This window comes from Myotis lucifugus, unplaced genomic scaffold (genome assembly GCF_000147115.1).
Source record: "Myotis lucifugus unplaced genomic scaffold, Myoluc2.0 scaffold_136, whole genome shotgun sequence".
Classification (NCBI taxonomy): domain Eukaryota; kingdom Metazoa; phylum Chordata; class Mammalia; order Chiroptera; family Vespertilionidae; genus Myotis; species Myotis lucifugus.
Genome location: NW_005871184.1, coordinates 2,251,833 through 2,278,884, shown reverse-complemented (window position 1 = coordinate 2,278,884; position 27,052 = coordinate 2,251,833). Strand labels below are relative to the sequence as shown.

Here is a 27,052-nt window from a genome sequence, read left to right as displayed (position 1 = left end):
AAAGATCATGTTCATCTTCTCTGCCTTTATGCATAGATGACCTACTTGTTGATCATTTCCAAGCACTGACTAGAAGGCCTTGAGAGGAGGAGGAGGAAGGGAATGGATAGAGACCCTTGGATACTAGGATTCTTGCATCAAGAATATAAAGCAACTCAATATTCAACTTAGGGAGCTCAAATAAAGTTTTCTAAAGAAAACAGATTCGTAAGTGAGGCTCTTGGGAGAGAGAAAAGATTTTCTAAATCCTTAGTTCTCATCCTATATAATAGAGGTAATATGCAAATTCATCATCACGCCCTCGCACAAGATGGCCACCCCCATGTGGTCACAAAATAGCTGTCCCCATGTGGTCACAAGATGGCCACGCCCATGTTGTCACAAGATGGCTGTGCTCATGTCATCACAAGATGGCCACCCCATGTCATCACAAGATGGCCGCGCCCATGTCGTCACAAGATGGCCACCCCATGTTGTCACAAGATGGCCGCCACAAGATGGCCAGCAGGGGAGGGCAATTGGGGGTGACCAGGCTTGCAGGGGAGGGCAATTGGGGGCAACCAGGTCGGCAGGAGAGGGCAGTTAGGGGTGGCTGGGACAGTTGAGGAGGGCAGTTCGGGGGGACCGGGCCGGCAGGGGAGGGCAGCTGGGGGCAATTGGGCCAGCAAGGGAGCAGTTAGGTGCCGATCAGGCTGGCAGGGGAGTGGTTAGGGAGTGATCAGGCTGGCAGGCAGAAGTGGTTAGGGGCAATCAGACAGGCAAGCAGGCGAGCGGTTGGGAGCCAGCAGTCCTGGATTGTGAGAGGGATGTCCGACTGCCGGTTTAGGCCCGATTCTTATCGGGCCTAAACCGGCAGTCGGACATCCCCTGAGGGGGTCCCAGATTGGAGAAGGTATAGGCTGGGCTGAGGGACACCCCCACCCCAGTGCACAAATTTCATGCACTGGGCCTCTAGTCTAATATATATCAACACTAGACCTAGATGAACGTGGGAACATAAAGGTCTTTTTAATTTGTTTGTTTGTTTTTCATCCTATGAGAGAAAGCTCGAGCCATTGTCTAAGTGATGAGGCTGGACGAGTGAGGAAAAAGCACTTAATTAGAGGAAGGAAAAGGCAAACTTGGCTCTCTTGACCTTGGACTGCTTCTGGGACAAGGGAGACAAGCAGCCACGAGGAGACAGTACCCGTCGAGGCCACTTCTCAGAAGAGAAGGGACATTGAATTCAAACTACAGATCATGGAGGACCTCCAAGGCCAAAGCTTTTTTTCCTGAACTATTTTGGGGACTCTGGAGGAACACCTCAAGGACTGCTAGCATTTGATCACATAGTCTGGTAGCAGCTGAGGAAGCCAGAGCCATGACTCCTCTTGGTGCCTGTGCTGTAGGAACATAATGTCTGAGTTTTCTGGGGAGCCTGTTGGAGCTGCTAATCCAGAATCAACACGATCCCACAACCAAAGCTGTGGGAGGATCACATGAGCTAGGTACACCGGGTTCCTAGCCAGAACTCAGGGTGGTCTGCGGCACCTGGGAGAGCAGCCTCATGTTGAGAGAGACCTGCAGTGAATGCCAGCAGGGCTAACAGCTGCCAGGCACACAAGGAATATCAGCCCAGCGGGACCAACTCAGCCAGCCAAAGAAGCCCATGTACTGGTTAACATGGAAAACACATGTACAAATAAGATGCATTCCAGGATATAAGATAGCCGGGCTTTCTCCTCCCCTGTTTTTGTTTGTTCTTTAATTTTCTCCAAAATATTTGTAAAGAATGAATATGTGCTACAATGTAACCACTCTGTTAATAAAAGGAAGGTCCATGTTCATAATTCCCACCACTTAGAGTAAATCCTTGGCTCCCCATTTACTTATTTCTAATCAGAACACAAAATGTGAAGTTCATTCAAATGGTTTGAGTTGCTTTATTAAAGTTGTCAGGAAGCCACGAAAAGAAGAAACAGAGAGGAGTGATGCTCTTGAGTACACTTTGAGTTGAGGTCTGAGTTGCAATATAATGGGGGCCATATAACTAGGAAAGATAAAATATCAATGAGTGTTGGGTTTTTATTCAAAAATAAAAATCTGGGTGATTATTATAATGATTCTTTTGTCCATGCTTCAGATCTATAAAAGTAATACTAGGGTATGTCATCAATGTTCATTACTAATGTGTATATGTCTGAGAGGACAGGAGGTTAGAACATTTCTTCCATTAATTTAAGAGAAAGAGTACTGGTGGGGGAAGGAAAGATACCCAGAGGAACTCAGATGACAGCAACCCTATAACAAGCAGCTCCAACAGGCTCCAAGATGGCTTTTTTCAAATGTTGGGTCATCACAAACGAGAGAAGAATGTTGAAAGAGACAAAAAACAACAGGCCTAGCCTGACTAACTTAATTATAGCTCCTTTAAACATAGATAGGGAGGTGCATTTACTATACCTAGCAGTGATGGCCACTAGGATATCCCCCAGACTCAAAAACCAAGCCCAAGCTCATGAAATGAGAAACGACAATGTTTATTTGCATTAAATTCCTATATTGGTTTTACCTATATATGTCATCCAAAATTGGAAATGAAGAAATTTAAAAGCTGTTTTAATACCCTAAATTTTGTTATTAGAATGCTGTATAGTGAGTGGCATTTTATTATACTGCTATCATGGCACGGAACATAAAGAGAATCTGCTTTTATCATTCACTTTTCTCACTAAAAGGGCATTAGAGATTGATTTTATTTATTTATTTTTTAGCACATTGGGTAAGAACTGATAAAACATGAAAACAAAACCTGCCAAACTTGCCAAAGTGCTGAGGCAGAGGGCCGACAGTAAAATGCAAAGTTTCAGCACCACACAGACATTATTCTTGACATTTAAAGAACACACAGCAATTTATATAGCACACTAGAGAGAAACAAAACCTTCCATAGGAATTGGCTAAAAAACATTTAGAATTAAAGATTGTCTTTTGATCTTTGACAAGAATATAGTCAAAGTGTTTAGAATGTTTGGTATTATTAATCAGGGCTCTGAAATAATGAACTAATATCTTAGCCTAAAGACAAATAATATATTAATGTGGGGGGAACATAAGTGGCCACAATAGTTCTGAAAGTTGAGAAGCAATCAAACAAACAAAATTTGAACTCCTACCCCATTCAGACCTGTCCAAGATATTTTCCAGATACACCATGAGGTACTAGAAAATGATACAGGAATATGTTGTATATAATTATTTATCTACAATAAACTTCATATTCTCATTTAGGGAAATGGCTCCAAACGTTCCTAGAACAAATCTTTATATCATACACAAAGTCCCGAGTTTAGAACATTCATTAAGAACTTTTAAATTTAGGTATTTAGAGAAGATGAAAATCTGAGTAAAATTTCTGGTATTTAGAAAGAATAAAACCAAATATTAAGCTACTTGGTAGAATTCTGTATTAAAGGAGTATTTACTTTGACCTATGTGTACCTCTTACATTTTAATCCACAGTGCTCATCATCTGATTTCAAACAATTTGCAAATAAAACTATTATTTTATGCTATACTTATTTTCCCCATTACTGCATTTCTCTTCAATATTAATAGCCTTCACCTCATCTACCAGGAAGATGCCCTGCATAGAGACAGGGATAAAACAATTCTATAATAAAAGAGAGAACCGAGAAAAACACACCTGAATCTTCCAAAATCAGGCAGGGGAACCACAGAGGAAAAAATTTTTGCAAAGTACCAAATGAAGACAATCACAAGTGAATAACATTGACCATCATAAACAAATGTTATATTTAAAGTTAAAGACTGATGAGCCAGCAGGGAAAAGAAAATAATCAATGACAGAAAAAATAAAATCTACTTTACAGCAAATTATCTTTAATATCAGCCATGTTAGTTAGAAGTAATGAACCTCCAGAAACACTCAGATTCCTTACACAAATACTCCCCACTCACTAACATGAAAGTTTATAAACTGCACATGTAAAGAAAATAAGTATAGGTTTGACCATGTGTTTAAAGCAGGCACACTTGACAAGAGCACTGTCAAAATGTACTTAATATTTTACTTAAAACAGTCTATCCCTTCTAAGCAAAAATGGTTGACATGAATAAAACCACACTAAAAGCATATTTTTATAATAGGACATATTTTATATTTAGAAAGAATAAATGAATTTTAATTACTAACAAAATTTCTTCTTGGTATTAATTGCTCCCTCATGAGTAAACTGGTAGACAGCTGACCCTTGAACAACACAGGTTTGAACTACACAGTTCCACTTACATACGCAGATCAATAAACATGTACAGTACTGTAAATATATTTTCTCTTCCTTATGATTTTAATACAATTTTCTTTTCTGTAGCATACTTTATTGTAAGAATAAAGAATATAATACATATAACATACAATATGTGATAATCAACTGTTTATATTTTTAATAAAGCTTCTGGTCAATAGCAGGCTAATAGTAAAGTTTGGTAGAGAATCAAAAGTTATACCCAGATTTCTGACTGCACGGGGGTCGGTGCCCCTAATCCCTGTGTTGTTCAAGGGTCTACTCTGTAGTTACTTCTGAGTAGGCAGTCATTTAATTCATAAGATCTGTCCTAAATTATCTGCATTAACTTTCTACCCTCAGATAAGTTAACTGCTTTCAATTGCACTTCAATCTCCCAGATATATCTAAAACCTTCCAATTCTTTTTCCATTAATGCCATATCAAAAACTAAATAGTAATTCAGCATCTCTGAATTCTCAATAGTCTTTCCACTTCAATTCTTTATTGGAAATAATATGAAGTTTATTTCATAAACAAATTCCTTTTTTTAAACTATTCATGAAGAGATAGAATAGCCCAGTAAGATATTTTAATAAAAAGTATTACTCTTACGTTTCACATCTGAGAGCTCTTTAACTATCACCCTGATTCCTGGTTACTTTATGTAATAATTCAATCTTCAGTTGCCTTAATTTTGATCAACAATTGTTATAAATACCTAGATTATAAAAGACAGAAAATCTAACTGAAAAGGAATGTAATAAATATAATTAGTATTTCCATATGAATCCAATGGTACTATCCTTAATGAATGGCTGACCCTCAGATGATAAACTAAACTACACAGTTGGGAAATTTTTGTCATTTAACATCTACCTAAAAGAATGGCTGATACTTAACAGATCTTAATGATTTAGACATATTATGTTCCATTCTTTATTTAATTTTAAAAATCTGCTCAATTTCATTTCTCTTGTTTGATGTGTGTGTGTGTGTGTGTGCACGTATGTTCGTGCACGCATGTGTATTACAAAGCCTATCAATGTTTCTCTTTGATTGGGGCATAGGTCATGAGAACTTGGAATTACAAGGGGTTTTAGCACCTATTGACATGTCTATAGATTCAAGGAGGACTCTGTTCCTAGGACTCCTAAAATAAGGAATAGTCTTCCCATTATTCCAGTTCTTGTTTCATAGTTTCATTCCCCAGCAACCAGGAGCAACTCCCAAATCATTCAGACTTGTACATGTTTCCCACCTGGGACAAAGACTCCTTCACAGCGCCATGACAACCACACCAGCATCACAAGCACTTGGGTTCATGCAGGAAAATGAAAATCCTGAAAGGAAGCTAGGAGATAAAGGCTTACTATTCCTTGTTTCCCACTAGTAGGAAGTAATTACAAAAATTACTTTAACACAAAGCTTCTGGTGAATGAATAGTTTGTAATTTGAAGGGAGAGACCTAAGGGCCTAGGGATTAAATAAAAAATATGAAAAGCTGATGTCATAAAAGTAACAGCCCCCACACCCTAAAACAAAACAGACTGCCTAAAGCTAACTTTCTTACTAATGACCATGTACACACATTCTTAAGAGATGGTCAGGGGTATATTTTGTTCTGTTTTGGGTTTGTTTGTTTTTTTATCCGAGTTTAAACTGATGACTAATTAAATGCTGGAGGTGAACTTTATGATCCTTTAATGGTTTACTAGACATGTTGCTAACAAATAAAAATTCAAAGACCATAAACTATAAAACAATTTTGTCCAAACCAAAGATGCCAAAAATGGGTGTGAATTCCATACTCCCAAAGCAGGAATCAGAAAATAAAGTAAATTCAACTCTCCCTCCATAAGGAAGTAGATAAGTTTCTTTATCATAAGCATGCCAAGTGCATGTTTGTTGTTAAATGAAAAGGGTGGTTATTTTTTTGTCAGAAATTGACAGTGCTTTGTGTTATGAATACCTGCAGGTTCTGCAAGGGAAGATAATTTCTTTTTTAAATCCTCAATGGAGGACATTTTTCATTGATTTTTAGAGAGAGTGCAAGAGAGGGAAAGACAGAGAAACACTGATGTAAGAGAAACACATCGATTGGTTGCCTCCTGCACGAGCCCTGACCGGGGCCTGGGCCTGGAAGGAGCCTGCAAATGAGGTACATGCCATTGACCAGAATTGAACTGAAGACCCTTCAATCTGCAGGCCTATGCTCTATCCAAACCAGCTAGGGCTGGAAGAGAATATTTATTCTACCAAATCTAAAAGTGCTTTAGGACCTATTTTTTAAAGAGTAATTCTAAAAGCAGAGCACTGAATCTGTGATTTTCTGAGTTCAATGTATGTTTAAACAGCTCTTCATATTTTTTCACATTTCAAAAACAATACAAATTCACTTTTGAGAGTCAAGGAAAGAGAATTTGTGCAATATATGGGAATGGTTGCAGGTTGTTTTTGCTGTTGAGCTGCACCATACAATATAATATCTCCATAGGTTCTAAGTCGTGACTTTTACTGGAAACCCAGATAAATCTTTTTTAGAGGAAGGAATAGAAATAGATGTTAGCATTCAATCAAATGAAATAGCTTAGGGTTCTTGAATGTAGAAGAAGAATATATTTTTTTTTAGTTCTTGTTTTGTTGAGGACATAATTTCCTCCTCTCCTATAGTGATAGGTAGCAAACATTTTTCATGGGCTTCCATTTCTGTGCATTGTACACCTTCTATTCTCAATGATACAGAGTTGAGAATAAGAGAGTAGAAGGCAAGCAGAGACATTCCAAGCATCCATAAGTCAATAGCTTTCACCTGCCTCCGAAGCTAACCTTTACCCACCTCTACCAGAACATGTACATAGGCCATTCATGCACTGAATCTGGGACATGATTATGAAAATATACTATGCACTTTTTACTTCACCCATTGTTCTAATTTATCTTCACACTCAATATGTCCAAATGCATTCCCACTTGTCATTGCCCATCAAGCTTATTTCTATTTCTATTTTAAATACCTGAAATCTAGAAAGATAATTCTCTAGTCTTCCTGATTAGAAGTCCAAGTCATCCTTGATCACTCTCTTTCTCTCTAAACCTAACATGTATTCCAACAATTAACCCTATCAATTTTACTTCAATCACAATCCAATCTGACTCCTAACTCATTACTACTCACCTAGTTTAGATCAAAATCGGATTTAATTTAGAATGCTTGCATCAATCTACAGAACAATCACAGGCAGTTCTGAGTTGCCAAGCTGACAAAGCAAGACACGTAGCCAGGCAATTACTGTGACAACTAGCAAAATGCAGAGCATTTAATTGCATGGGCCCTACTGATGAAACTGTAGGGTCAGAAGTGCCTTGCTGTCAGAGGAATTTATGAAGACCATGGCCCTCAAATGTGTTTCTTTCTAGTAAATCTTATGTATTTTTTCCTCTTCATATAACTTTTTTAAGGAAAACCTCATGTGTCTCCTAAAGTAACATCCTGAATTGATTCAGAAAAAGCACTATTTTATATTATACTATAGTTTTCATTTATAAATCAATATACCTTTCTCTTCCTAGAATCTGTTCAATTTTACATTTTAAAATGATGAAACGGGGTATGAAAATGTATTCTTAATGTTTAGCTGTAAAGTATTTAGTCCACAAAAAAGCTTGGCTCTCAGTCCTATAACCAATAAGTTAAAAGAAGAATTTAAAAGTTATAATATGGTACACTTACAGTTCCGAATCTGAATCTCTTTTTGCCTTGGGGAGATATTTACACTTCTAAAATATATGGTTACAATTTAAGATTCTCCAAAGGAGATAAATGATATCACCAGTAACTCAGTTCAATCAGAACTTCATAAATAAGGTAACAAAAATCATTAAGCTCATGCTAGGCTTTATCATGGGACATTCTAAGAAAACTGACTGGTCCTATTTTGGTTCAAGTTTTAAGGTAATTGAGAGTTAACACAGGAACCTCTTTTTCTTTCACCCATGATCACTGAGAACCTTTCCAAAATGTCATTACCCTCCTTTGTGGAATACTTCTACTGTAAGGCAACCTTCTCCACTCACAAGTGAAAAACTCAAAAAACAGTCTCAGTGTCTACGTTATAAAATCTGAGTATGTTGATTTTGATACTATAAAATTTTAAATAATTTAAAAAATTAATATCTCAAATTAACTTAATCCCATTCAATTCTTTTATACTAATATGCCATGACTAGTAAATTTATCTAACTTAGCATCAAAAAAAGTATTAAACATATTATTGCTCACAATTTTCTTATTTTCAGAAAAAATAATCTTCTCTTTTTCCCTGTAGTTAGCATACTAATAAAAAGTACCAGGGCTGATATTTATAGATATACCAGGAATTGAAATGGAGCAATAGGATACAGCTTGGTGAAACTCTAGGTATGACAGATGGAGCAAACAGGATGACAGTCATAGTGTCTAATCGGGTCTCCAGTCCTCCAATGTGATTCCACAACATGTGGGCTATGCTTTTTTTAAATATATTTTTATTGATTTCAGAGAGGTAGGGATAGAAACATCAGTGATGAGAGAGAATCATTGATCAGCTAGCTGCCTCCTGCATGCCCCCTACTGGGGATAGAGCCTGCAATCCGGGCATGTGCCCTTGACCAGAATCGAACCCAGGACCCATCAGTCTGCAGGCAGACGCTCTATTCACTGAGCCAAACCAGTTAGGGCTGGGCTATGCTTTTTTAAAAAGATATTTAACAGTTGTCTCAAAAGAAATATTAGATGTGATTAATATATAACAACCAAAACTACAGATAGTATCCTACTATCTATCCTTTGACATAACCAGTCTTCTGATTTAGAATTACATTTTTAAAACATGAAAATATGAGAATTAACAGTAATGCATTCACGTGAAGACAATCAACTATTCAACTTTATCAAAATTTGTAACATGTAAATCTTTTGCACAAAATAATGAATACTAATAAATTAATAACAAAAACAATATCCAGCCTTGATTAAGCACCTGTTATTATTGAGGACTATATCCAGCAATTTGCATTTATCATTTCTAATAGTTATTACAATTGTGCAATGTATTTTAACTCTATTCACAGATAAAGGAACTCAGAAAGGTATTAATCTAAAGTAAACAGAACAACTTGATGTTGTAGACCTACTAATTTCACTGTCTAACTATGATGTCTTCTCTTTCTGTTATATGGCAAAGACCCTCTAGGACAGGCTCACATTTCTCAGTACTACATCTATTAATGCAAATCTTTTGTTTCAAATCAGAAATTTTTTGAAAAAATTTCAGGTCATATTCATTTTACACTTATTTTAAACTTTACGAGTCAATGAGACTAGCATATTAAAGGAAGCCAGTGACATCTGAAAATCAACATAATAACTAGGTTAACAACTCAATATAGAATATAGATAATAGCTCAGTTAAGATTATTTATATCCTTGAAATCTCCCTAGGGAAATTTCCATTACCTTTAATTCAGAAAGTTGGCCTGGCAAAAGTAAATATAGACTTTTTGAGATTTGGTTTAAAACATAGATTCCCAATTTTCCTTTCTTCCCCATACAGGAAACTTTTATACCCAATTTTATACCCAAGAATATCTCTCTAATGCCAAGTTACTTTCAGATTTCATTAAAACAAACAAAAATAGAAAATCTTCTTGTGCCTTAATTTTGATTTTAGTGCTCCAGACTATTTTGAAATAAAATTCAACAAAAGCATTCAACTCAGTGTCTCCTCCACATGTAACAAGTTTTAGAAAACAGACCTTCAAGTCAAATAGCATACTTATTTTCAAATATAGCAATCACACTACTCTTAAAACACAATACAACTCTTTGATATGTCAATATAACTATTATAAATGTTTTAAGTGATATTAATAAAGCATAATTTAGACACTTCTAGAAAACACAAATATTTTCAAATTTTAATATAAGCTACAAAAATTACAGTTTTAATGTGAAACTTTTAAAATAAATAATAAGTAACAAACATATTGGGGATACAAAAATTGCACTGAAATAAAACAATGCCTATAACATATATTCCTATATGCATTTTTATTTTTAAACAATTTTTAAGGATTTTTATTGATTTTTAGAGAGAGGAAGGGAGAAGATGAGAGAGAGAGAAAAAAAACATCAATGTCAGAGGAAAACATCAATCAGTTGCTTCCTACATGCCCCCAACCAGGGATGGAGCCCACAACCTGGGCATGTGCCCTGACCAGGAATCGAACCAGCAACCTTTAGGTGCACAGGACGATGCCCAACCAACTGAGCCACACTGGCCAGGGCACTATATTCATTTCAAAAAATGAAAACCATATTTCATGTTTTATAAATACAGGGGTAGGCAAAAGGAGGTTTAGAGCTGTGAGTAGGCAAAACACAAGGGTTTATTCTTGTATTATTTATTGTATTATTTTCATACAAACAACCATAAACCTACTTTTGCCTGTATAAACCCCTGTATAAACCTCTTTTGCTGCCTCCACATTATACAAGAGCACATGACAATCACATTCTCTTAATTGATAAGAGAATAAGAGAATCGTTTTCATCATTTCTTAACATTACAGATAATATTAAGCCTTGTCAGAGATGCCTACCTCTGTAGAAGTCTTTGGACATGTCTATGGGAGCCCGTTCTACTGCTGATCTCTTGTAGACAACATGAATCCTTCCCTTTTCTTCCTCCATCTGCTTACCTCTTTCCAAGGGTTCAATGAAATACTCATCATCATGACTTTTTATCATTCCAGCCTAGAGAAAGCATAAAATGTATTAATTTCTTAAAGAAATATCTACCCCCTTTACCTCATGAGTACCTTTTCTAAATTGTAAGAATTTAATTTGTGAAAACTAATGCTTTTTCTTTCCACTTTTGGCTATAAATTTAAAATTGTTTAAGGCATTATGAGATATCAGTAATTCATATGAGGTATAAATTCATGTATGACAGGACTAAAAAATTCATTTAAGATAGAATAAGAACTTTAAATGCGGTAAGAATAAGAAAATTATACAGTGTATACATTTCGTCAAACTGCAAAAGAAGTGCATTTATATATTCTACTTGGTATTTTATCTCTAAAAGAAATCTTATGGAGCAAGTAAACTCCTGAAACATTTCTAGTTTCCTGTAACAACTCAGTGTGGCCCTTCTGTACATACATGTTACCCTTTTTTTAAACTCATTTACATCTCACTTCCATACTACTATGCTATGAGAGGATTAAGTCCCATAGTGCACTCAGTACATAAACTTATTTCTGCCTTTAATTAGCCTTTTTACACTTCATTGAAAACTCCAAGTTTCTACTTTTATTAAATTGAAAAACTAACACATATTTGTTCTATCTTAATCTAACATCATGATTTTATATATATTATTTTCCTTCTCAAGTTTCATCCTTCACACTGAAAAGATTATTCTTACATTTAATTCTTCCCCCCTCTTTTTTTAGTGTCTCTTTCTGTTTCATCTTCTTTAGAAAATGAATGTTTATTTAGAAAACCTCAGGACTATATTCAGAATTATAGAAGAGAAATGATGGTTTTGTTTGAAATTTGTTCTTAAGTATCAAGTCTACATTACAGTCAAATAGTTACATTTATCTAGTTTAAAGGTCATATATTAATATGTATATTAATTTAAATTTCAGTATATTTATTTGAAAACAATGTTGAAAAAATAACGTTAGTGTGGAAATTGTAATTATTTCAAAAAATATATCAGATCGAAAAGTTAGTCATATTTTTCTTCTCAGGCCCTTAACTTATTCTATATTTTCACAGGTCACTGGCCTTTATGGAACATGATCGGGGAGAGGAATTTCTCATCCTTTCTAATTCATGTTGGTCTAATGTCTCTACAATTCTGGTATCAAGCAACACAGAAAGGAAAGGTAGGCACACCTTACCAAATAGCATTTGTTCTCAGTAAATACAGCTCTGACTGTAGCTTTTCTCCCGCATTCAAATCTGTACCTCACTCCTTTCCATTTGGACTTCTACCACCAACTACATACATGCTAAGCCTCACAGGGAGGTCTTACCAACCATAATGTCTCCAGATGCCAATTCTACACCCACCTAGATGCTGTACATATATAAACAGCCCTTGAATCTATGGGGCAATATCTTATAAGGAAACATCATCAGAGTCCTTTCACCACACTTAGCCTCTACGATCTTAAAGAAACTCTGGCTGTAACTAAAAAGAACATTGACCTGAAGACTATTATGCTAAGTGAAATAAGCCAGCTTAGAGAAAGACAAATAGCACATGATCTCACTTATATGTGGAATCTAATGAACAAAATAAACTAACAAACAAAATAGGCCCAGAGGTATGGATGCATGGATCTTCTATTTCCACTGCCACTGTCTTAGTTACAGACCTCATTATTGCTCATTTGGATGACAGAAACTACCTCCTATCTTGAGACTCCCATAGATCATAATGATTCTCCCAGTGAATGCCTAACTCTGGATGGAAACAGTGGTCACTGAAGCATTCAGCAACTCTGAGCAAAGAGCAATGGCTATTGGGGACACTTGAAAGTGATGGGGAGGGTAGTGAGGATTAGTCCACATGCCTCTGACATTTCTCCAGACCTTCTATTGCAAATATTCAAATCCCAAGCACCATAGTGTTACTTTCCCCTCTAGACCGTAGGTAGAACGAAATTAACAGCTAAAGCTCTCCCTTAGAAGGCAATTAAAATTTAAGCCAGATTGAGGTAATATTGTTGGCATGACAAGAGCTGGGTCATGTGACCTCCAATAATTCTATACAGAAAATCTGAGAGCCTATCCTTGTATTCATAATTATATTAATTTCTTTAAAAAGTTAATTTTAAAAAGTACTGAACTACACACCATGATAAATAAAAAATTCTCAAAGACATGGTTTATTTGCCCTCCAACTGAGGGCATTCTAGTCAAATAAATAAAATATATGCCTAAAGGTATTCAATGAGATATGCTATGGAAAGTCCAGAAAGTGAGTGATATGGCAGTTGAGAGTCAAATTAAGTGGGTGTTTTTTACGCTCAATCTTACTGCACAGCAAACTATCAGTAGGAGCTGTTGATTTTACATCCAAGATTATCTAAAATCTGTTTTAACTGAAATCTCGCTAGTCTTCATCACAATGGGTCTTCACTTGGGCCGTTGCTATTGTTCACACTGTCTCACATTTTCACAAAGCTCAGCAGCCAAAACTGTTCTTTCAAAACATCATATTAATTTTAGATAAACTAGAATGTGGTAACACATGGGCTGAGCATGTACGAACAGCTCAAAAATCAGGTACTTCTTTCTTGCTCACATGAAAGTTCAGGACAGTTCTATGCAAGCTGACAGGAGGTTTGGTTCCACACAGACATGCAGGTGCCCAGGCTGATGGTGCTCTGCCATTTCTATACGGCTCCCAAGTCTGCCCAGTCAGAAGGGAAAACAGCAGGAGGAAGCCCACATGGGAGGGTGTTAGGAGCTAGCCTTAGTCCGGTATTCACCACTACCACTTACTTCCATGGGTCGAATGCACAGCCAACAGCCAAGAGAGGCAGGAAATGGGATCTGGCTGTGTGCCCAGGGAGAAAAGACAACTGGATTTTGATGAACAGATGGCAGTCTCAACCTCAAATAAAATCATGTTACTCTTTTGTCTACAACACTTCAATTGCTTCTCATTGCACATTGCACTTAAAACCACACTCCCTACCACAGCTTTCAAGGCCTGCATCAACTAGCCCTGCCTAACAGCCTCAAGCACTCAACTGCTAAGACTCCAGAATTAAGCCAAATAGCTTCTAAGCATGGAAGGAGCTATCACAAAAGCCACACTCCTTTCTCACCTCACTATTGCCCCAGAATGAGGGGCCTTTGTTCAGTTTAGGTTTTCCTTAGATGTTCTCAAGCTCTTTATAGCTTCAGGCCTTTGAAAGTCTGTTGATTCTGTCTACAACTCCCTTCTCTCACCATGCCACATTTCCCTTAGCTATTTGTTTTTCCTCTCCAGGTCTCAGCTTACTTCCCTAAAAGTGATTTTCTGACTCTCTTCCCACATAGACTAGGTGACCCCAAATAAATTAGGGCCCATCTTAGCCAATCATTCTGACTCAGAAACAGTGTGTTCTTTCTTCTCAACGCAAATTCCAGGTTGTTCTACCTGAATGCCAAATTTATTGTTCTGTCTCCCAAGGCACTGTCAGTTCTTGAGGCAGACTTGTTTATCTTAATTCACCTTTGTCTCCTTAACCACCATCACAATGGCTGGCACAAAGTATATTTTCAATACGTTTTTTTATGAAAAATTACATGAATGAATGGTATAGTGAGGGGATAAAGAATTTTTAGGGACGTGGTGATCTTGAAAAGGTGGGAGGATTGTCATGCTGGTGGTGTGACATAAGGCATTAGAAGTGAGACAGCTCAGACTTGAGCAAAGGATATGAAGTGCAAAAGCCCAAGACATGCTTGAGGACAGTGAGTATCCTATTCACTCAGAGAACTGCAGGGCAGTTCTGGGAAACAAGGGTATGGAGAACTTATATTACCTCAACCTACTATATAGGAAAGTCTTAAAATCTGAACTCCTGACCGTGGCCTACAAAGCCCTACATGGCCTGGCCTTCTCTATCTTTTGGGCTTCCAATGTTTTATACCTTGCTCTTTCTGCACCAACCACATGGGCCCTAGTCCCAAAGTACTACCCCCCTCTACATGAATTAGTTTCCCCTTCACTCTTATGCCCAGGTTGCAGGCTAGATCCTCAGTAGGGGGCATGCAGGAGGCAGCCGATCAATGATTCTTATCAGTTATGTTTCTACTTCTATCTCCCTCTCCTTTCCTCTCTGAAATTAATATATATATATATATATATATATATATATATATATATATATGTAATTTAAGAAAACATTTCATTAATTTCCCTCTATGATACAAAGCCCTGCACATTGACCATTCTCTCATTCCAGGAACCAAATGGAAAATATTTACTGTATTTCTCAAATTGTTCTCCAAAATTTAAGACACATTTTTAGAATATTTATCTTTAATAGAGCATTACACATATATTAAACTTATCTTTTAGTTAAGTCTTCACACAGGTCCTCAGACAGCATTTCAGAGGGGATTTTAGAAAACAATGATCTATGCCAGAAATCCAGCTGCATAATTCTGGTCAACTCTTCCAGCTCCGTCACTTAACCCAAACACGGCCAAGAATCCAGAATGAAGCCAAATAGCCTCTGAGCATGGAAACAGCAATCACAAAGGCCACACTCCCTACTCACTAAGAGGGGTCTTCAAGCCATATTTGATACCCAATGCTATAAACCAGGTTAGAGGGTTTCCTAATCTTCGTCAGAGTGTAAGTGGAAGAGGAAAGTAAGGAGTGTGGAGCACAGGGAGTTTCAGATGAGATCATGTCTATGAGCGCCCTTATAAACGTCAAAGCCCTGCAACAAATATAAAATCCTAGTCTTTATAGGATGGTAATAATAAACATCAGTCACTAAGAAAAGACTAAACTGTGTTTGACTTGGTTTAAAATGAAAATCTGTAGAAAGTCATTTTAAAAGGAGTTCCAACAAGAATTACTAAGATTTTCTTGAAAATTCTGTGCCAGATATTCTAAAAAAAATGTATGCTTTGGAGACATTCCATTTATAATTGTGACACCCAAAATTATTTTACTGCAGTGATTCTCAAATCATTAAGGCATGAGAGCAGAGCGAGGTAGCTTATTTTCTTGAATGCCAGGAAACATGTGCCAAATAATGTAATAAATAACAAACTGAGGTTAACTACATATTCATTATGTTATGCTAAATTGGTTGCAATTTCAACATAACATAGAAAAGCAGTAATAAGTTTTAAATGTCTAGTTTAAGTTTTCAACTATTTTAATTACACTTAGTTTATGTTTAAATGTCTGGGAGAGACACTGAGAAAATTTTATATTAATGCATGTGAGAATAAATGTATATGTAATATTGAAAAGATTATCATTATAATTTAGAGGTACAACAACTATATCTTAGCTCACTAAAGTTCCATGAAAACAAGTTTTGAGAATCACCATTTCACTGTGTTGCTTTCTCCAACTTTTATTGTATCAAGGTGCCAATTGAACACATTGCCTGGTTCCACTTTACCTTTAGAATAGACAGATATTATCACATGAAGATGATTTCCAAATCTTTCCTGAATTTCAGGGGTATTTCAATGATATCCCTACAGCACAGTGGTTAGGGAATGCAAAAATAGTTCAGAAGGCTGGAAAATAGAGGAAAACAGATTCCAATCTGTATTTGTTAACAAAATACACTATTTATATTAAAGAAGCGTAATTATGTGGAAGGCATTTGGATAAAATTCATGAAGATTAAAAAGTAGCTAAGCCAGCCAGTGTGGGTCAGTTGGTTGAGCATCGTCCCATGCACCCAAAAGGTCACAGGTTTGATTCCCTGTTAGGGTACATGCCTGGGTTGCAGGCTCTATCCCTGGTAGGGGGTGTGCAGGGAGCCAATGGATATTTCTCTCTCATTGATGTTTCTATCCCTCTCCCTCTCCCTTTTTTTCTCTCTAAAACCAATAAAAACATTTTTAAGTAGCTAAAATATACCCCAAGCCTTGCCATAGTTTTCCATAAAGCCTTCAATTATTTCAAAGGCAGGAACATTTTTCACTCTTTTTGGACAGTCAGTATTTTATCAATATTTCTATAGTACTTTTCACTGTCAATATGTTATCATAATTTTTATGTGAATTGTGCTAGTGCTTGGAAATTAAGAGATGCTGAGAAGGATGTCAGCTAAACCAAAATACAAATCTGATAAACTCCAGATTTATATTGGGTTTGGCTGTCATTTCATTCAACAATGATCCTCTGGATGACTTCTGAGTCTCAACAGCGTGTAACAATTCCCTGGAAATTGATAATACTAAAGGTATGTTTGTAGAATCTAGTCTATGAAGGGGATGAATGGGCCCTCCAGAAAGAAGGAAGAAAGGAAAAAAAGAAGGGAGGGAGGGAGAGAAAGAAAAAGGGGGGATTATGCCATCTTGACTCACAATTCAATTAATTGTTAAAGCAAATGAATTAGTTACACTGGACATCACCAATTCAGTTCCTTAATTAGAGAGCATAATTTCCAAAACTTTGCTGCCTGATTCCTATCAAAATCTATATTGTAAAAAATAAAATTCTAGGAGGATTTCCTAAAGACTGGAGGATTTCCTATGCATCCAGTTTAGTTCCACTAATTTTCCCTAATCTCCATTACCAATCCCTGCCTCCATTAAGCCAGACCTCCATTATTTGGGCCCCTAATAGGACTTTTTTTTTATTCAACTGTATAAAGTGTTAGCCTATCGGCCTATGATGAAAGAGATTATACAAAAAGAGACCCAAGAAAGCTCATTACTGTAATAACAATATGGTTGTTGTTGAGGATCTCTCTCAATATTATAATCATATACTGTTTACTCTGTGAGAATCCAGGAAAAAACACAAATAAATAAAATAAATTCTCTCATACTTTTGTAAAAGGCTCAGTTTTGCTTCTCCTGCAAAACTAGTTCACTTTTATTTTGTAAATTCTGTGCATTATATAACTGATCAATATATGGCTTTTCATGGTAAGGCATTTTATCTAGTAATTTTTCCTGAACCATGAGAAGGTTTATGAGGACATAGAAAAAAATCTCTGAGAAAAACTTAAATCAGATTGACTAAAGCCTTAATAAGATCAAATGCTCTGCAAACATTCAATTTATTAATGTGGCCAATTAAAGCAGACCAATAGATGCCTTATGATTAAATATAAGATGAACCTACCTCATCTTAGCAAAAGAGGAGGAACCTAGCTTGGTTCACACAAGATTTGGGTTCCGGTCATAGGTTTGCTACTAATTAATATGACTTTTGAAAAGTCATTTAAGCTTCTGGGGGCTCGGTTTCATAATCTGTAAAATTACAAAAGTTTTACTAGATAATCTCTAAAGCGACTTCCAATTAAATTATCTTTCAATGTTAGAGCTCCCAGGAAAAATATGAATTTGACAAGTTGTTGTTCCCTGCCAGTATCCCAAGACCCACTTATTTCCATGATAAATAACTTGAGATATGATCATAAGACTAACATAAAGTAGGTTGCAAACTTCAGTGTGCCAAAGAAGTTAGGTCCCAACCTCAGAGACTTTTCCATGTTTCAACTCCAGAGAGCCTGATTCAAAAAGACTGGGATGGGGATCAGAAATCTGCAATTTTAACAAGCATTTCAGATGCTGCAAATAGTAGTAGTCTGGAAATTATAATTTGAGAAAAACTGCCTAAAAAGTAATGTGCCAATCAAAATGACTTTTTGGATATTTATTCCCTTACTCCAAAACAAATTTTAAAAAGATGACTATTTAAAGAATACATGAGTAAATGGAACCTATGAATTGAACTCTATGTATGTATACATTTCTCAGGTTTTTAAATGTTTACAGAATGAATCAGGGTATCTTAAATTAAGTCATAAGGAACAAATTAAAAATCATATTCTTTCATTCAAAAGAAAATAGTTTATCTACTAACAGCTGTCACAGAAGAGAAAAAGCTTTATAAATTCCAACAATTAAAACATAGTTTAAGGGGAATGTAAAATCCAAACAAAACTAACTTTTTGTTCTTAGAAATTATTCAAAATAGCATTATAATACATACCAAAGTACATCATTATTCCAAACCTTCTTTAGTGAAGGAGCTTAAGGACTAATTATTAAAGCTAGGATTGTGCATTATAATACAATATAAAGATACATATTGAAGATAAATATACTCTTTCTAAAAAGATAAGCAAGCTTGCAGTTAACATAATAGAATCAAAACAGTATGAGACACATAATTTAAAGTACAGAAATTCTGCTTGTAAATAGGAATTTAATCCAGATCAGTTCAACTATTCCCTCGGCATTTGTTATCGGGTGGATGTTAGCAAGCCCACATCATGGTCCATGTCCCCTAGGGCAGAATTTCTCAAACTTCAAAGTGTAAATGAATATCTGGAGATCTTACCAAAGCAGATTCTGACTCAGTGGTCTGAGATTCTATATTTCTAATACATCTTGAAGTGATATTGATGCTTCTTGTCTCTGGATGACACTTTGAGTGACAAGGCCTCAGGGCATTTCAACCTCAGTGAGGTCAACAGAGAAAATCCCATCAACAATATCTAGATCGCCGAAACCGGTTTGGATCAGTGGATAGAGCGTCGGCCTGCGGACTGGGGGGTCCCAGGTTCGATTCCGGTCAAGGGCATGTGCCTGGGTTGCGGGCACATCCCCATTGGGAGATGTGCAGGAGGCAGCTGATCGATGTTTCTCTCTCATCGATGTTTCTAACTCTCTATCTCTCTCCCTTTCTCTCTGTAAAAAAAAATCAATAACAGTGAGGTCAACAGAGAAAATCCCATCAATAATATCTAGATCAATGTAGCAGACTGCGTTTTCCAAAAATGGCCCACAATACACTCTTCCACCTCATATTGCTTTTCTCAGTATGGCCTTGCTATTCCCCCATCCAGAGGGAGAATTGAATTTCCCTCCCCTTGAACCCAGGCCAGCTTTTGTGACTTGTTTGTAATCAAAAGAATGCTATGGAGGTGTCACTGCATGATTTCTGAGACTAGTTAGGAAGAAGCCTCGAAGCTTCTGCCTCAGTCTCATGGAACATTCTGTCTCCAGATGTTCCTCCCAGATCCAGCTGTCACAGCCCAAGCCACATGAAGAGGCCATGTGTAGGCAACTCTGGTAATAGTCCAAGCCTTCGAATCACTCGGCCCAGCCACCAGACATGTCAATAAAGAAGCCAGCTCCCAACACTCAGCCACTCAAATCAATCCCAGCATTTTGAGCATTCCCAGATGAGAACCCAGACATTCTGGAGCAAAAACGCTTGCCCTCTCTGAATTCCAGCTACACAAAATCCATGAATATAATACAGTAGCTGTTGTTTTACATCCTAAGTTCAGGTGGTTTGCTATACAATAATGGAAAACTGAAAGAATGGAGTCAGAGTTAAGGAAGAAAAAGAACACCTAGTAAATACTTGATCCTTACCTATTATTTCTGACTGTCTAGATCAGCGGTTCTCAACCTGTGGGTCGCGACCCCTTTGGGGGTCGAACGACCCTTTCACAGGGGTCGCCTAAATATATCCTGCATATCAGATATTTACATTACCATTCATAACAGTAGCAAAATTACAGTTATGAAGTAGCAACGAAAATAATTTTATGGTTGGGAGTCACCACAACATGAGGAACTGTATTAAAGGGTCGCGGCATTAAGAAGGTTGAAAACCACTGGTCTAGATAAAGTTATGTAGCTAAAAGAGAGGAGGACTGGTGAGAGAGAAAAACTTCCAAAACTGTTACAAGATCTCAAGAGAACAGACTGGCCTGAACAGAAGTTGAGTCCTGAGATGAGGCAAGAGATTGTAACAGAAATTGAATGGGGACAATAGTAAAGGAACTTAGAAGGCAGCGGCAACAAATAAATAGCAACCATTAGATGGAAACCTGACAATATATAAAGGAAGTTAAAAATGGAACATGGACTGTTAAGAAGTTAGGATGGCTTCTGGTCCCACCAGTGAAACCTCTTTCATTAGACTAACTAGAAAATCTGTAAGGCAAAATATAAATCAAACTAGAGAAAGCAAAGGAAAAGCTGTAAGGAGAGAAACAGAAGTGATGCAATAGAGGGAACACCCAGTGGGCATATATAAGAATAGGAAGAAAGAGTAATGGTACAATGGTTAAGATGGTTCATGGAATCCTGTGATACTTCCTCTAAACACAAATTTTGAGAACCTACTGTGGGTTAGTCACTGTTATAAGAACAAATATATAGTAAGGCATATGGAAAAGTCACTGCCCTTTAAAGATTAAAATACCAATGAGGACAGTAAACAATTAAATATGCTTTCATATAGTGATAAGTACTATGAAGAAAATAAAATAAAGCAGGGTAAATGAAAAGAGGAATTTGGGGAAGGTGAAATGGGAGAGTCGTGTAAGAACTGTATATGCTGATTATAACCAAGAAGGAGCCTGTGAAGAGAAAGGAGAAATGAGAGGAAAAGCTAGCAGTTATTATGGATAAGTTACCAACAGAAGACAAGAAAGCCAAACAATCCACCAGGTGCTCTGGGCAGAAAATTGGGAGTCATTCTTGATTCTTCTGCTGGTAATCACCAATGCTGATACTGTCCTCTTCTTTCTAGGCACACAGAAGAACTACATTCCCCACCATCCTCTACAATTAGGTATGTCCAGGCACTAGCCAACAGGAGGTGAGCCCAAGTGATATATTCCACTTCTGAGCCTGATCCATAAAATCTTCCCACAGCATCCTCCATGTCAGAGGATTGGAGAAGAGAGAGGATAGGTATTTTCTCTCCCCACCACACCACAGATCTGACAGCGGTGGTGTCTGCCTCCCTCAGGTACCCTCTTCAGTGGCCCGAGCATTGTTTCCATTTAAGACCTTGAGGTCCCGAGACAATAACATGTTGCTCTTAAAGGCTCCAGGTGCCTCACCATCCCATCTCGGTTCCCTTACCCTGGCCATGCCTCTTTAAAGAGTCCCTTCATGAAACTCTTCTTAGTTAAACTTTTCAAAGAATGTCACTGCTCCCTACCAGGATCCTGACAGAAATACCACTCTATCTCATTAAACATCTGAATAAAAAGCATAATACTTAGGAATTAAAAAGAACTAATCATATACAGAACATTAGAACTGAGAGTGACCTTAAAAATCACCTTGAACCCATCCTCACTTTATACTGATGGTGCCAATTACCAATAACCAATATGGAGTTGATAAGTGGCCTTTTTCCCTTTTATTTTTTCTACATAATCATTACATTTAGCTCACCCCAAAAAATATATCTATAATGCCAAACGTTTATCATATTTTAGAATACGTATTTATGATGTTTATAATATTTTCAGGAAAAAAAGTAACAAGATCCAATTCTTAAAATTAGCACTCAGAAGCTAGTTCTACATTGGAACAGCATCCACCTCAGCTGGAAGGCGAAGAACATATATTTCTCAGTTCTCATTCTTTCAATGAAACCCTACTCCGTTTATAGGGCTGCCAAATGGCCGAACCAGCCCAAAACAGTTTACAGTATTGAAATATGCTGACTTTTTCCCCTGATGATCCTCTTATGATGGAAAAAACAAGCTTTAACCACAGCTGACCCTGATCATTAATGTCAGCTCCTGATCAAAAGCCACACCCTGCCTGCAAGTCACATTAAAATAAAGCATCTCTCCAGCTAGAAGTTCAGTAGCGGCAAATGTCCATGATCAAGCTCCCTGGATAAGGGCTTTTTCTAGTTCCCTCTGTTTCCCTCTAAATTTGCCCTTGCTCCACAACACTTATCTTGAGTTTCTTCCAATGTTCTGAGATGCAACATTAGCTAATAGGTACCATTCTAAGAAAAGGAGAAGGCGTATTTGTCAAAAAAAAACTGACTTGCTTCAAACCAAGCCTTGATGGGTTGGTTTGCACATTAAGTATGAGGCTACGCTAAAGCGTGTGTTATTTTTAACAGCTACATCTGTTAGGCACAGAGTCCAGTGTGCTTCCCACACTTTGATCTTCCTGAATCTTTCTTTCCATACCTTTGCTGTATGAAAATGTAATGTCACACAAACATGGTATTTTTAGAACAAAATGTATTAAAGTTATGCGCTGTTACTAAAATATGTCTCTTAACGTCATAATCTTAGCTAAATAATTTAAATGGTTTTCCAAGCATGCATAGTTGTTTCTTAAAAATTCTCTAAAGAGCAACAAGGTGTTCTTTCTGTTAAGTACACCAGTTTATTAATTCTTTTGTTCTTTATAAATTGTAGATGTATATCACAAGTATGTGAGCTGGAATTAGGAAAAAAAATTGTTTTCAACAACAAAGCATGTCTTTTATAGATGGGCTGACCTCTCTTGCTTCCTATTACTATCTAGCACATCAATCCACTAAACCAGTGATTTTCAACATTTTTCATCTCATGCCACACATAAAATAATTACCAAAATTCTGTGGCACACCTAAAGATATATTTCTTCTCAATCTGGCAAAAAAATAGGTATAATTTTGATTTATTCACACCAGATAGTTATTGTTGTGTTGGCAGTTGTCATTTTTTTACTTGACAATCTAAGGGAAAAGAGGTCAGTGCTCCTGACTTAATAGTCAGGTACTACATGTTTTAAAAATTCTTACAGCCCACCGGTTGAAAATTGCTGAACTAGACTAGTGAGATTGATCTCATTAAGAGTAGCTGGCAAATAGCCGGTCATATATACTAACTATCAAATACAAGAGGCAAACCACTGACTTCTAACCTGAGCACATGCTGATCTTTAAATGGACCCTTGAGAACAGAGTAGAGAGAGAGAGAGATCCTGGTCTGCATCCTGAGAACCACATGCTGCAAACAAAATGGGGCCTCTGACCCCCAAGAGAAGTTCCTTATGCACTTGAGTCTTCCTGGTCCAACTCTATGGTACTATTAACAGTGATAACAATGTCAGTTTATACTTGGCTCAAACCCAGGCTCAAGGATCACAAAAACAATGTGGTAATACAGTAGTCCATTACACATTCATTTGCTCATCCAATCTCTAAAACCATCTTATGCTATTTAAAAACCAGGATTCAAGGCTGTTAAATAGCATGCCATGACCATACAGTGAGTGGCAAAACTAGGACTTGAACCCCTATCTTTCAACTCCTAGGACGACGTTCTTTCTATTCTTAGAGTAGAAGATCTCAGCTCTATAATAGAAATTCTGGAGCTCCGAGGTAGATTGACTAAATCAAATAGTCTGAGGTAGGGTCTGATGATAAGCAGGGTTAGGTTGTCACTATTAATGTCCTTATTATTGGGAAAGATTTAAAAGAAGGATAATCCCAGGTCTTCAAAATTATGGAGAAACAATATTTTCAAACATTCCTATGGAATTATAAATTGTCACCACCTTTCATGGGGTAATTTAACAATGTGCATCAAAATTCTTTAAAATGCATGTATCTTTTGATTCTGCATTTCCATTTCTAGAAATTTAAATGTATACATGCCAGGTGGAAACAACAAATAGAGATTAAATAAATAAATCATGGCATAGCCACATTAAGTTAGATTTTTGATGCATTTTTACTGCCATGAAAAGATACTGAGATCTAATGTTTAGTAAATAGTAAAATGCCATTGTACTACAAGAACCATCTGACATTAAAGATTTGTCAAACAACTTTCTAAAATATTCTCAAAGTTGCCCTGGCCGGTTTGGCTCAGTGGATAGAGCGTCGGCCTGCGGACTAAAGGGTCCCAGGTTCGATTCCAGCCAAGGGCACATGCCTGGGTTGCGGGCTCGATCCCCAGTAGGGGTAGGGGGCGTGCAAGAGGCAGATGATCGATGATTCTCTCTCATCATTGATGTTTCTATCTCTCTCTATCCCTCTCCCTTCCTCTCTAAAATCAATAAAAATATGTTAAAAAAAATAAAATAAAATAAAATATTCTCAAAGTAATTGACTTTTTCAAAAAAGCTCTGTGCTAATTCATTGCAACACAAAGATTATCAGATCACTAGTTTGCTGCCCATGGATCTTTATCCCCCTTAGTTCATATTAAAGATTTTGTGGCCATAATCATAATCCAATGTCTACCATAATTTATTACTCTCCAGAAAGTGTTTAGGTTGAAAAACTAACACAGAACACATTCCACTAGGGTTGTGTGGTCAACAATATCCAACTGCTCCAAAGCCCTCCGCCAGGTCTCCACGTTGGTCCCTATGAACCAGTCCTCCAGGAGCCATCGCCACAGAAGCAATACTAGGATGAATTCTCCCAGAGCCATATGGCTTTGACTCTGTCAGTACTAACAATAATTCAGACCCATAAAGTGAAGAAGACAGGAATTCTTTCTGGTCTCACACTGCTAGGTGAAGTCCTGTGGTATATTTATATTCATTAATATTAACAATAGAGAACATGCTAATAGTAGTAATGGCAAAATACAACCAGTTTTGAGGAAACAAAAGTGCCCTTACTACTTATAAGATTATTTCCATTAAATAGGATGGTTGTTTAGTTTGATGGAACTGTTTCATCCTTTTGAGTTACCATGAATGTTTTGGGGGGGTTTTGCTCCTTTTAAGTTTTAGCTATTGTGATTTAGAATGCGGTTAAGCCAGAGTTAACTGACAGCACCCTCCTTTGCATGTATGAAAAGTAGGGCATGGGGAAGCCGCATGGCTAAACACAGAGGTGCTAGGAGAGATATGAAAATTCCCATAAACACAGCCTGCTAAAAGGCTCAGGGTATGATACTGTTCACAGGTAAAAGTTCCTTCTTTCATATAGAAAAATTCTCAGTGTTTCTCAAACTTTTTGGTCTTAGAACCCTTTTACACTATTTAAGAGTATTGAGGATCCCCAAGAAACCTTTGTTTATGTAGGTTTCTTGGTACTTATTACAAATTAAAATAAATATCTACATTACATTTATTAACTTATTTAAAAATAAATTAGAAAAATTAATATAGCTTATGAAAACTATGATCTTTTCAAAACAAAGAAAATTCAGTGAAAAGATTGGCATTGCTTTACATTTTTGCAAATCTTTTTATGTCTGACTTAATAGAAGACAGCTGGATTCTCCTACCTGCTTCTGAATTCAATCTGTTGTAATATACCTCTGGTAGCCTCTGGAAACTCCACTGTATACTTGAGTGAGAATGAGAGTGAAAGAAACAAAAACTGTCTTAGTATTACTATGAAAATAATTTTGAACTCACAGAACCCCTGAAAGGATCTTGAGGACTTAGAGTGACCAAACTGTCTGGCTTCCCTGGGACACACTTAGTTTGAGCACTGCAAGTCTCATGACCTGGGGAAACCCCTTAGTCCGGAGCAAACCAGTCTGACTGGGTCCCCTTTCTGTGCTACACTCTAAGAACAGCAGTGTTAAGTAAGACAAGATCAGCCCTAGCCAGTTTGGCTCAGTGGCTATAGCATCAGCATTCGGACTGAAGGTCCAGGGTTCAATTCCGGGCAAGGGCATGTACCTTGGTTGCAAGCTGGATCCCCAGCCCTGGTTGAGGCACATGTGGGAGATAACCAATCGATGTGTCTCTCTCTCACATTGATGTTTCTCTCTCACATAGATGTTTCTCTCTCTCTCTCTGTCTCTCCCCCTCTCTTCCACTCTCTCTATAAATCAATGGAAAAATCCTTGTGTAAGGATTAACAAAACAAGATCAGAAAGATTATCTTGCTTAAGATCAGAATATGTGGGATATAAATCGGAAACTCATGGACACAAACAGCAGTGTGGTGGTTGCCCAAGGAAAGGGGATGAGGGTGAAGAGGGTCCGAACATATGGTGACAGGAAAAGATTTGACATTGGGTGGTGAGCACACAGTGCAAATACAGCTCTTGTAACACAGAAACCTATACCTGAAACCTGTATGATCATATGAACCAATGACAACCCAATAAATTTAATTAAAAAATAAAAAAGAACAGACACTACTCCCTATACCTTCAAAATCACAAACTACCTAACACCAGGCTACATATTCATGCATTGCTAGTTTTATACAGTGCTTAATAATAACATACTAATTTAAAATCAGTGG

The 27,052-nt window shown here is 37.0% G+C and overlaps 1 protein-coding gene across 1 annotated transcript in view; it reads right to left on the bottom strand.

The window, feature by feature from the left end:
- The window catches only part of ADAMTS3 (ADAM metallopeptidase with thrombospondin type 1 motif 3), a 249,541-nt gene that overhangs the window by 114,953 nt on the left and 107,536 nt on the right, over positions 1-27,052 (bottom strand). Inside the window, exon 4 of the mRNA XM_023758660.1 lies at positions 10,929-11,082. Coding sequence (XP_023614428.1) covers positions 10,929-11,082 — 154 coding nt within the window. The remainder of the gene's footprint in view (positions 1-10,928; positions 11,083-27,052) is intronic.